Source organism: Hipposideros armiger, unplaced genomic scaffold, assembly GCF_001890085.2.
Source record: "Hipposideros armiger isolate ML-2016 unplaced genomic scaffold, ASM189008v1 scaffold_338, whole genome shotgun sequence".
In the NCBI taxonomy this organism is placed as follows: Eukaryota; Metazoa; Chordata; class Mammalia; order Chiroptera; family Hipposideridae; genus Hipposideros; species Hipposideros armiger.
The window spans coordinates 582,556-595,053 of NW_017731688.1; the positions used below are offsets into that span (position 1 = coordinate 582,556).

At 35.4% G+C, this 12,498-nt stretch overlaps 1 protein-coding gene across 6 annotated transcripts in view; it reads right to left on the bottom strand.

Annotated features, from left to right (window-relative positions):
• Positions 1-625: 625 nt before the first annotated feature.
• Positions 626-12,498, bottom strand: part of PDE1A (phosphodiesterase 1A) — a 353,512-nt gene continuing 341,639 nt past the window's right edge. For all 6 annotated transcript variants that reach the window (XM_019661202.1, XM_019661200.1, XM_019661201.1 and 3 more), the window contains 2 exons: positions 4,790-4,906; positions 626-3,307 (listed from right to left, as the gene is read on the bottom strand). In XM_019661202.1, coding sequence (XP_019516747.1) covers positions 4,833-4,906 — 74 coding nt within the window. In that variant the 3' untranslated portion in view covers positions 626-3,307; positions 4,790-4,832. The remainder of the gene's footprint in view (positions 3,308-4,789; positions 4,907-12,498) is intronic.

Here is a 12,498-nt window from a genome sequence, read left to right on the forward strand (position 1 = left end):
GGCACATATTATGTTACTTGCTCTTAATTCAATTAATTGAAACCCTCTAGGTCTTCACCTGGACTTAACAGTCTTTGCTTCTTTATTCTCCTCCAGTGTTGCCTTTTTCACAATGTCCTTCACAGAGCTTTTCTTCCCACTGTACTTCTGCCCCACTCTACATAGATACAGTAGAAAGAAAAAGAGGTCTTCGATGCCAGAGAGACCTGCATGGCCTTAGACGAGTTTCTTCTCTGAGACTTGGTTTCCTTACTCATACCAGTACCCACTTGGCTGGATTATTGAGGATTAGAAATAAAGTTGTAAGTGTTTACATTGGGCCTGTACATAGAAAATAGGCAGTGAATATGGGCTTTTGTTATTATTTGCTATTGAAGTGTAAACCCATGGCCACCTATTCTATGAAGTCTTGGAAGCCCTGAAGATGGAAGCAATCTTTACCTCCTTTAATATCCAGTGGTGCATTGATTTGTATCTGGCTACTTTTATATGTAGCATTTTAGTTATTTTATGTATAGATTATTTCCTCTAGAAGATATGAAATTTCTAGAAAAAGATTTAGGTTTCCAGATTCCTATATACACCATGCATCTAGCCAGGAGCTTGCAAATAATAGGTACAATAATAAATGTTCAATGACTATGTCTTTAATAGAGCAAAAATCACTTTCTGACAGGACTCACATCAGTTTTTAAGTTGGTGTATCTCTGGTTTTCCCTGATTTCTCCAACTTTTCAATGCCCCACCAAAGTGAATTACGCCAGACACCAAACACTTCACAATATGTTCCCTCAAGTACAATTTATTTAACTATTATATGTAATAAGAAATACTGAGAATTACAGTAGAATAAAAACACAAGAATTGTAGCTTGTCAGTGTTAAAAATTAAGAGGTACTGGTTAAATGAAAAGGTATGTGGAAATGTTAGCTATATATTAGGTAGCTTAGGATAAAAATGCAAAGCAGGGCATTCAAGGTGCAGCAGCCCAGCTAACGCATCACTCCTTTTCTTCATGATGAACTTAACTCTGATGTTTGCAGAAGGGATGGGCACTGTAACCTCTGCTCAGGCTTCCTCTCTCATCAGCACTAGTGAGCAGAGAAGGAAGGGAGAAATAGAGAAATGAAAAGGAAAGAAGTAGGGAGGCGAGGGAAGAGAGGGAGAAAGGGATGGCGATTGGAAAAGAAAAAGTGCATCTCCTTCTGAGGAAATGGGGCATGCTTGCTCTACGCCCTCTAGAATTCAGGGACAGTCCTCCATACGTCATATAACCTGGAAAGTTAGGTCAAAGCCCACATACAGAAATTAATAAATTCATTATATTCATCTATTTTTTAATAACAATGTCTATAGGTCTTGAAGTATTAATAAAAAAACGAAGTGGGCATGTTTCCTGTGACAATTGAGAAGCTGTGTTTCATTGTGTTTCTCCCTCTAGAGATTCTAGGAAAGAAGCAGAAAGCTTTCCAAGAAACAACTGGCTCAAATAGGAACAAAAGTTATTAGACTTTTCAGAGTCAGATTCTATTTTAAATGCAGAATATTTTCTAGCGGTAAATAGCTACTTACAAAAGACATTAAAAGCAATACTTATAGTTTCTCCATAAATAGAAATAAAAAGACCTTTTTTTAAAGGACAAAAAGTCACCATGATGTACATATCTATAAATTTCCCCCCAGCCCATCATTAAAGATCAATCTTTACTGCTTACATTTAAAATAGCAATTGCATTATAATGTCTATGATACAATTCAATTATTTAGCTATGTTCTATGCAAGATTCAGGTGACAGAAGCTAAGGACCTATTCACAGAACTTTTCAAAGCACTTTTTACAGAGTCTATGCACAAATATATCTTAAATTAGAATGATGCATACCTAATATGCATATAGAATATGGCTTGCACATTAAAAGACATCTAAGTTGTGAGTTATAAAATCACACTCCTTAGGCTTAAAAGCTTCTGGTTGTATCCATTTCTAAAATATTGCTTAGCATTGTGGAACCCAGGAAAGAAGCAGAAAGCTTTTTAGGACAGACATACCCTCCCTTTATGTTATTCTTTAATTGCTGGCTACTCTTGATTTTTTTCCATCCAATTTCTACCTTTCACAGAAACAAATTCACTTAGTCTCACAATCACTGAAGTGTTTACACAGTGAAAAGTTACAACACCTAATTGTGCTTGACGTTTTTTGTCAGCTAATGATGAATAAAGGTAGGTCTTCAGTTTGGAACAAAGGAAAAGCTCTGCACATGCTCAGGCAAAACATGACAAGGAAGCAGAGTCTCCAAGGGTGGCAGTTTGTTTCTGTGTAGTAAAACATAAAGCCATGTCAAATAAGGTTATCTGTACAGAAAAGTATGAGCTTCCTTTCTCATAGATAGTTTTGAATACACGCACAAGCACGCACAGATACACACACACATACACAAGCATACACACACACACACACACACACACACACACATCTTGTCCTATCACTTGGCCTGTAATATATGATCAACACCCCAGAAGGCAAATTCCATTCTCAGTTCTAGCATTTGTATCCAACAATGGCTGAAGGTTATCATCATCTTGGATTGCAGGTAACGTGTGACTTGCATTGTGATGAAGCCCATGGAGGTGAAGCATTAGTACTTTGAAGCCACAGGGACGGAGGCAGGCTGGTTCACTAGTCTCAGGGACAGGTTTCACTGTGGGTTCCCAGCTTTAGAGTTACGACGACATGTCCATCAGATCCCAGGGCCAGGGCTACAAAGCTTCATTGTTGTCATATGACGTCAACTCCAGCTTCCAAACAGCCCTGCCTCTCAGTTTGTTTCCATGTATTTAAAACAACAAGGACAATCTAAATGGCCTGCTCCTCCGTACAAAATACTTTTCCATAATTTATTTTTTGCTTTCCTTTTCCTTAAGACCTTAAAATATGGTAGTTACAGCATTCTGTAAAACAGTGGAAGAGAGTAAATTTTAAAAATACCTCATCTTCTGCACTGGGTTCAAAGTGATGACAATTTAAAACTGTCCAACTTTCATCTTCAAATTTTCTCAGGCTTGATTGAAGAAGGCCCAATTGTGGAGGAAAAATGATGACAGAAGCACTGGCCAAAATCTCTGATAGCAACTATGAGTGTTCTACTTGGCCAGAGTTACTACCTCAGAATTTATGTTCTTCTTATGAATTCCTTATTTCGGAGTCCATAAAAAAATGGCCTGAACCAAGCATGTGTTGAAAGACGAGAGTATAACTTTGTGGAAAGTTGAGGATTTAGGATGTTTTAGTACTGTTCTCTTTATCCTGAAATACAATCCAAAGGAATATGAAGATTATGTTTTAGTCATATACAGGCATCAATTACTGTGCAACAATTTCACATTGGACTTTATATACTTTGTGGAAAAGAGGAGATTTGTCAGTATAGAATAGGTATTGGTTTTATATCAGTTGGAATTTCTCTTTTTATTTCTTCTTTCTTTGTGTGTGTGTGTGTGTGTGTGTGTGTGTTTTCATCCCAAAATGTAAAAACTTTGATCCCTTGGATCAGAAGTCACAAACTCAAATAGCTATCCAGGCCCAACAGGTAACATATATGAGTTAAATGGGCCTGTGTGAGTGTGAAACAACTAGAGTCACAAGGACTGTAGTGAACTAAAGAGCATAAGCCCTGTCTAAAGATATTCAAAAAGATATTTTAAATCATTGCGGAAGTCAAAAAAGCAGATGCGCACACTAAACCCAGCCCACAAACCATAGGTTTTTTACCCTTCTTGGGTAGTGCACTCAACTCTAAAGGGCCGGCAGTGGTAGGAACAGGAAACACTTCCCTCCCAATGACTAACAGGCCTGATATTTATTTCCCTTTGAAATGCCGGAAATCTCTTACAGATCCTTCAAGGAAGAAAATATGATAAATCATATCCCAGCGTCTTTTTTGATAATAAAACAGCGTGGCATTGTGCATCCAACTCTAATCTTATTCACTCTAATTAACAAAAAATAAAAGGAAAATTTAAGCAAAACAAAACACTCCAAAACATTGAAGACCTTATAGATGTTTTAAGTACACAAGGTTTTGTTGTCAAATAAATACCATTAGAAAACTGAATTAAACAAAATTAAGCAATATTCTCTCCTACTGGATGTCTCCAAGCCAGTGCACACTATACAGCTTCAAAAGAAAAAAGTGTATTATATTTTTAAGGAGCACTAAGACATCTTCACTATAAATACACTTCCCTTCCTTCAAACTGCCTGCATGTCCTCTGTAGGCCCAAGGCAGTGGTTCTCAACATTATTGTACAGAAATATCAACAGATGGGATTATGAAAAATTCAGATTTCTAAGGCATCACTCCTACAATTAATAATTTGGTAGACTGAAGGTGAGCCCTAAAAGCCACATTTTTAAGAGAACCATTAATGCAAATGCCCACAGATTTTAGAACAAACGTTGATGTTTGCTTTATAATACGTATTTGCTTTGCTATTATCACCTGCTGTGAACATTCATATTTCCTACAAGTAGCAAAAGAAATCAGGATTAAATTGCTTCACTGATTTGAAGGACTAAAATGTGCCAGTAAGTATAATTTTCCTTCATAAGCAAAGTAAGAACTCTTTGAAAAGGTAAATATTTAAGATTTTGTCCCAGAAGATAGAAGACAGAGATTTTTCCAAATGAATTCAGGAGGACATTTAAATAAGATAACTTTGTCTCTAATGATATTCTATAAACAATTCATTTCAGAAATTAGGTTTCTTATCTAAAAAATAAAATTACCTCTCATGTTTAAAATGACAGAAGCCCTTATGATGTTTCAAACCTATGAATGTGTATCAGCATGTTTTTCTTCAGCATTTACTCGATCTTCTGAGTTCTTATGAAGGTCAGGTTCACCTAAAATACAAGTAAATAAATACACAAAACAAAATAGGCCTGTGAAAAAAATAAATATGGTCAAGAAACTGAAGCATCTAGTAAAATATTGAAGACTGGATTTTACAATGGATTTTGTGACACTTTTCTCCAAAGGTACTAAACATTTTGTTTTCACACTGTGAATTTATAGAGTACAAGTCATCTTCAGGTGGTTATATAACTTTACAAAGTTACAATTTAATCTGGGAATACAGAAATGAAACAGATGAGACATGTTAACATCTATTAAATCAAATGTAAAAAATATGCATGTTTTTCCTGAATATTTTTAACTGAAACAAATTCTTTTAAACAAACACTCTAAAGATCAGTGTCTTTTACTACACATGGCTTCATTGCCATGAATTTAAAACAAATGAGTATATGAGAAGAGTAATGTTTAACATAAGAAATAATCTGCCAAAACACTAATGGAATTTATAATCTTAGAAAACTTAGCTCCTTTATAACCTTTGAAGAAAAATGAAAAAAAAAAGTTAGCATGGGAAATGTTCCAACATTTCTGGAGAGGTTGCAAAGAATCTATCAAAAACAGAAATATAGGGGCCGGCCGAGTGGCTCAGTTAGTTAAGAGCTCACTCAAGAGTGCGAGCTCTGAGCAACAGCAGTTCAAGTTCCGGCCCGAGCTGAGCTGCTGCTGAGCTGCCAACAGGTGGCAGGATGGCTCAGCTAACAAAAAACAAACAAACAAAAAAACCCAGAAATATAAAATGTACAGTTTAAAAAGTCTTGCATGAGAAAGTAAAGTAACAGAAACTAATTTTTGAGTCAATTACTCAAAATAACTTGATATTTCAAGAATAGTCATGTATGATGAAATTCTCTGTCTGAAATTTGATTGAAAATACACTAACAGTTAAACTTTGCACCAATTAACCTGAGATAACTCCTTCAAAATATGACCATGTTGTTCAGTTGCAACAGACTTTTTTTATTGAGGATATAAAATTAGAGAACATATAGAACTTATGAGGTGTAAAATTATTTTGTCTCACAACATATATATATATATATATATTTCAATGGGGAAAACTTATCTTTTGTCCCAGGCTCAAGATTTCAGGTAGTCACATGACTTTCCAGATCATTCTTAGATAATAAAAACATTGTGTGATCATATTAAATTGCCAAAGTCTCAATTCAGATATTAGAAGGTCTGGTCACGTATAATACACACCAATCTTAAAAAAAAGAGATTTCTTTCCAACATTGGGTTTTGTGCGGAGCCCAAAAATGGTGTTGGGTAGGGGCATGGCTGACGTTTCCTTCCTTTACTGTCTGCCCTCCCCCAAAAGCTTCCTTAAACCCTGAGCTAGAGAAAGGGGAGAAGGGGGCTGAGAGGAGCAGCAAAGCTGCTACTTGACTAACACCCCTGTCAGGTAGTTAGAGCTGGTTCTTCTGGAAGCATCTTCATGGACTCTTTGGGGACTTCTTGCCAAGGACAGTGGAGAATTCTCACCACCTTCGTATGGGCACATGACATTGCTTTCTTGACAATGTCCATGGCTCTGGAAATTTGTTGGTACATCTCCAGCTTCTGTCTACTGAGGTACTGTCACCCTTCCAAGACCAGGTGGGCCATATTTCATTCACATGAAATACTCATGAGGCGTGCGTTCCCATAAATTACTTGAGAGAAGGCTGAAATCTACTTTGGCTCATCTGTCACGATGTAACCCTTTATATCTCTCATGTAACAAGGAGACTCCATTCCCCAAACCCTTTATCTTCAAGCTCCCCAGGAGTTCTGGTGAAGCTTTCTTCCCTTGGTTTGAAGTGAAGAACGATGCATTTCTACCTCTTTCCTGGTAGCAGAAAGCTCATAAAGAGATCTAGCTCATAAATCCTTTTACAACTGTCAACAACCTGACCTTTCATTTGTTTGAGTTGGGTGAGGGTTATGAGTAGCCTTGTAATTGGCTTTTGAAACTTCGTTGAAATTCCTGTCTCACAAGTCAATTTGTGTCTGACATTTATTATCTTAGAACTTGGCTTAAACTTCTGATTTAATGTCCTGTTACTTACAACTAGATTAGAACAGAACAAAACAGACTACAATAGAACACAGTGGAAATAATAGACTGAATTAAAAGAAAGTAATATAAATTATTAATTCTCTGGTTCTGAAAAATTTTGAGAGAACCTTTTACAATGGGCAAAGGACTCAGACTGAGGTCCATCAACTGCCAAATGTTCTTACATCTAGTAGATAAAGAACTCACCAGTAAAAAAAGAGTGCACAAGGAACAAAATCATCAAATGGTAACAATTCAGCAATTACAAAAAATAAATACCAACATGATACACAGATTACATCCAGAGTAATTTATACATGCAATTAGAAAAGCAATAATGGAAAACTATGACCAACTCTACTTTGGATCTGGGTTTGCCACACCTTTCTTTGTAGTGAGACACCAACTGCTTAAGAAATAAGGACGTTTTAGTGAATCCATGAAACAGATATGAAGAGAAGCTTTTTAAGGGGTACAGTCCCTTTAAAAATGATTCAAGTTGTTGAACTCAGCATACTAGATATGTTTGTAAATAAACTTATGGCACGAATTCTTAATGTCTCTTCTCTGAAAACAAAATAAAACAAACAAACAAATTTTAAAGACCCAGAAACTATGATCAACTCAAGACAAGAGTTTTGCAGCACTGAGAAAAAAGTGTGTTCGTTGAAAACTATAAAATCTCATATGTTTTCAGGAGCACATATACAACAATGCCAAGCAATCGCATGGCTGTTGGATTCCTTAGGAAAAAAATAGAGTCGTCAACAAATTCAAATCACATTACATTTGGTTACTAACTCTTGGGTTGCAGAAGTCTTTACAATTAACTTGGATAATACTACTTGGAAGTAACCCTTAGTCTTTTATAAAAAGAGAGACTCATATCATTTTGACATATCATTCTTCCAGAAAAGGAGAAATGATTTGCATTGTTTGATTCATTAAAGATCTTCTTGGCCCAAGAGTGATTCATGTAAAAGACCTTGAGAAACATCCACATAATCCAAGGTTCCAAACGTTTTTGACTCATGAGCCCCTCTCTTAGTTTGGTGAAACTATGACCTTCTCAAAATAAAACCCATGAATAAATAATATAAAATACATAATATTACAAAAGATTCCACTTATTTAAAATTTAATTATCAGGCCAGCTGAGTGGCGCGTTGGTTAAGAACTGGCTTGGGACGCCAGAGGGCCCTGGTTCGGATCCCATATATGAGGGCCAGTGACACTGCCCTCTGCAGCTAAGATGGTGAGCAGCAGCTTGACCTGGAGCTGGGCTGCTATGAGTCGCCAGCGACGGTGTAGGCTGCAGTCCCCTGCTGCAGTGGACTGCCATAAGCTACCATGTGTAGTCGGCAGCCAGCGTGAGTGGCCAGCAGCTGCCATGAACGGCCGTCCAGAGGCCGGTGACTGATCTGACTCACCCTAGAAGAACGCAATGATGGTGCCAACTTGGGCCAGTGAAGCAACATCCTCCACAACTAGACCAAGGAACAAAACAACAGCAACTTGGTCTGTTCCCCTTCCCCCGATTCCCCAATAAAATCTTTAAAAATGAATAAATAAATAAAATAAAATAAAATTTAATTATCAACATATTTAAGTAATCCCAGTGATATGATACAGTAATATACATGCTTCTTTATTACTGCATTAAATAATAAGACCTAGCTGTAGGTTTATCATCTATGTAATTTTGAATTAATAATAATGTCAAATAATACTTCAAGGCATCTCCACGAATTTAAATGCAAAAGCATTCTTTGTTGTCTGGAGAAATACGTTTAAAACATTTCAAGTTAGAAAGTGTGGAGTAAACATGATATTTTCATCTTCCTGCTCTGACAAGATACTAGGATTCAAAATTCAGTTTTTCAGGGCAGGTAAAGTAATTTGATAGTGAGAAATGTGAACTGCATTTTTTAAGAAACAAGGCTCTTTTTGATTCTACTCTCTATAGTAAGACCTGCAGTAGATAACAGGCTAAGAAAGTCTAAAATTCCACAGCATACACAGGTCCTATACTTAGGGGGATTTCAAAGTAAAGGGTTGCAAGAAGCCAAATGTTCTCTTGCTAATATTATGGAGGAAAAATAATAGAGATTTGTGACTACAGGAGTAATGCAAACTTATCCAATTTAAAATCCAACTACATTCCTAGAAACATACAACCTATCAAGATTGTATCATAAAGAAATAGGAAAATCTGAACAGACCAATAAAGAGTAAGGAACTAACAATAAAACAAACAAACAAACAAACAAAAAAACAAAATGAAAAAAAAAAAAGAGTAAGGAAATTGAATAAGTAATCAAAAATCGCCCAACAAAGAAAACTCCAGGATCAAATGATTTCTCTGGTTAATTCTACCAAACATTTAAAAAAGAATTAACACCAATCTTTCTAAAAATCTTCCAAAATATTGAAGAGGAGGGAACACTTTTGAACTCATTTTGTGAGGATAGTATTACTCTGGTATCAATGCCAGACAAGGACACTGCAGGAAAATAAACCACAGGTGAATATCTTTAATAAATATAGAAGGAAAAATTCTCAGCAAAATATTAACAAACCAAATTAAACAGCATATTAAAAAACTAATACACCATAATCAAATGGGATTTATCCCTCAGAAGGAAGTATAGTTCAACATATATAAATCAATAAATATTATTCTCTACATTAGTAGAATGAAAGGTAAAAATCATATGATCATCTTAACAGATGCAAAAAAGCATTTGACCAAATACAACGTCCTTTCATGTTAAAAACTCTGAACAAATTAAGTGTAGAAGGAACAGATCTCAACATAAAAAAGATTATATATGACAAGACCACAGCTAACATCATACTCAATAGTAAATGATTGAAAGCTTTTCCTCTAAGATCAGGACAAGGGTATACAGTCTCACCACTCTTTTTCAACATAGTAATCAGGCCAAAGCAATCAGGCAAGAAAACAAACAAACAAACAAACAAAAAAACAAAAACAACACCCAAATTGGAAGTACCATATTTTGCCATGTATAATGCATACTTCTTTGCCCAAATTTGTGAGGGAAAAACAAGGATGTGCATTATACATGAATAGTACTAATTACGTATCATCTAAATGTTTTTAATTCTTTTATTTATGCTTATGAGTTAAAAGTGTAACTCTAGAAATCAATAATGATATCTATATGCAAAATAATACTCTGGAATATGATAATTGGTTTTGTTGAACTTAAGATGAACTTAAGAGTTCTTGGCCTTCTATGATGTGTAAATATCATAAATTTGTTATCAGTACAGAAAATTTCTTGTACCTTGTATCTGTTCTTGTGTTTTGTAATTATTTGTTACATAAAATTTCTTGTAACATAATATGTTAAAAAATAAATGCTGGGCTGGCCGAGTGGCTCGTTGGTTAAAAGTTAGCTTGGGAGCGTGAACTCTGAGCAGCAGGGTTGCTGGTTCGGATCCCACATTAGGGCCAGTGATGCTGTGCCCTCTACAGCTAAGATGGTGAACAACAGCTCAATCTGGAGCTGGGCTGCGATGAGTCGCTGTTGACGGTGTAGGCTGCAGTGGGGCAGCAGTGGGCTGCCATAAGCTACTGTGAGTGGCTGGCATCTGGTGTGAGTGGCTAGCATCTGGTGTGAGTGGCCGGCAGCCAGCATGAGCTGCCGTGAGCTGCTGTGAGCAGCCATCCAATGGCCAGTGACTGATCTGCCTCATCCAGGAAGAGCGCAATGATCACAATACCAACATGGGCCAGTGAAATGACGTCCTCCACAACTAGACTGAAGAACCAAAAGACAATTTGTCTGTTCCCCTTACCTGATTCCCCAATAAAATCTTTTTTTAAAAATGCTAAAATTCTTTTATAATACAAAAACAAAGTACCTAAATGTAAAAAAAATAAAAATTTGAATTAAAAAATTAAAATGAAACATTTTTTTCCCCTGAAAGTTTGAATCAAAAACGTGGGTGTGAATTATACATGGAAAAATATGGTAAAAAGTAAAATTCTCTTTTTTTGCCAATGATATGATCTTATACATAGAAAATCTTAAAGATTCCACCAAGAAACTATTAGAACTAATCAACAAATTCAGTAAAGTTGTAGGATACAAAATCAACATACAGAAATAAGCTGTATTTTTATACACTAACAACTGAATATCTGATAAAGAAATAAAGAAAACAATCCTATTCACAATAGCATCAAAAATAATAAAATACTAAAAAATTAATTCAACCAAAGAGGTGGAAGGTCTATACATAAAACCTTAAAAAATTAATTGAAAAATTGAGGAAGACAGAAATAAATATGAAGATATCTCATGTTTATGGGTTAGAAGAATTAATGTTCTTAAAATATCTATGCTACCCAAAGCAATCTACAGATTCAATGCAATCCCTATCAAAATTTAAATAGAATGTTTCATGGAAATAGAAAAACAATCCTAAAATTAGTATGGAACCACAACAGATCCCCGTAGCCAAAGCAATCCTGAAACAAACAAACAAACAAACAAACAAAAGCTGAAGGCATCACACTTCCAGATTTCAAGTCATACTACAAAGCAATAGTAATCAAAACATCATGTTACTGGCATAAAAATAGACACATACGCCAATAGAACAGAATAGAGAGCCCAGAAATAAACCCTCATATATGAAGTCAATTAATATTTGACAAGGGAGCCAAGAATACTCAATGAAGAAATAATAGTCTCTTCAATAAATAGTATTACAAAAACTGGATAATCACATACAGAAGGGTGAAACTGGACCCCTATTTTATACCATACACAAAAATTAACTTGACGTGGATTAAAGACTTAAACATAAAACCTGAAACCATAAAACTCCAGAAGAAAACATACAGAAATATCTCATTGACATTGGTCTTGACAACTTTTTGTATATGATGCCAGAAGCACAAGCTACAAAAGCAAAAATTAATAAGTAGGACTACCTCAAACTAAAAATCGTCTGCACAGCAAAAGAAATAATCAACAAAATGAAAAGGCATCCTTTGGAATGGGAGAAAATATTTGCAAATCATATATCTGATAAGGGGTTAATATTAAAAATATATAAAGAACTCATACAATTCAATAGGAAAAGAAACAATTTGACTAAACAATGTGAAATAACCAACAGCTACTTGAAAAGATGCTCAATATCACCAATCAAGAGGGAAATGCAAATCAAAACTACAATGAGGTATTACCTCACTCTATTAGAATGGCTATTATCAAAAGGACAAGAGATAACAAATATTGGTGAGGGCACAAAGAAAAAGAAACCCTTGTGCATTGCTGGTGGGAATGTAAATTGGTGCAGTCACCAAGGAAAACAGTGTGGAGTTTTCTCAAATATTAAAAATAGAACTTCCATACAATCCAGCAATCCCACTTCTGGGTATATATTCAAAGTAAATGAAAACAGGATATCAAAAAGATATCTACTCATTGTAACATTGTTCACAATAGTCAAAATATGGAAACAACCCAAGTATCCATCTACAGATAAATG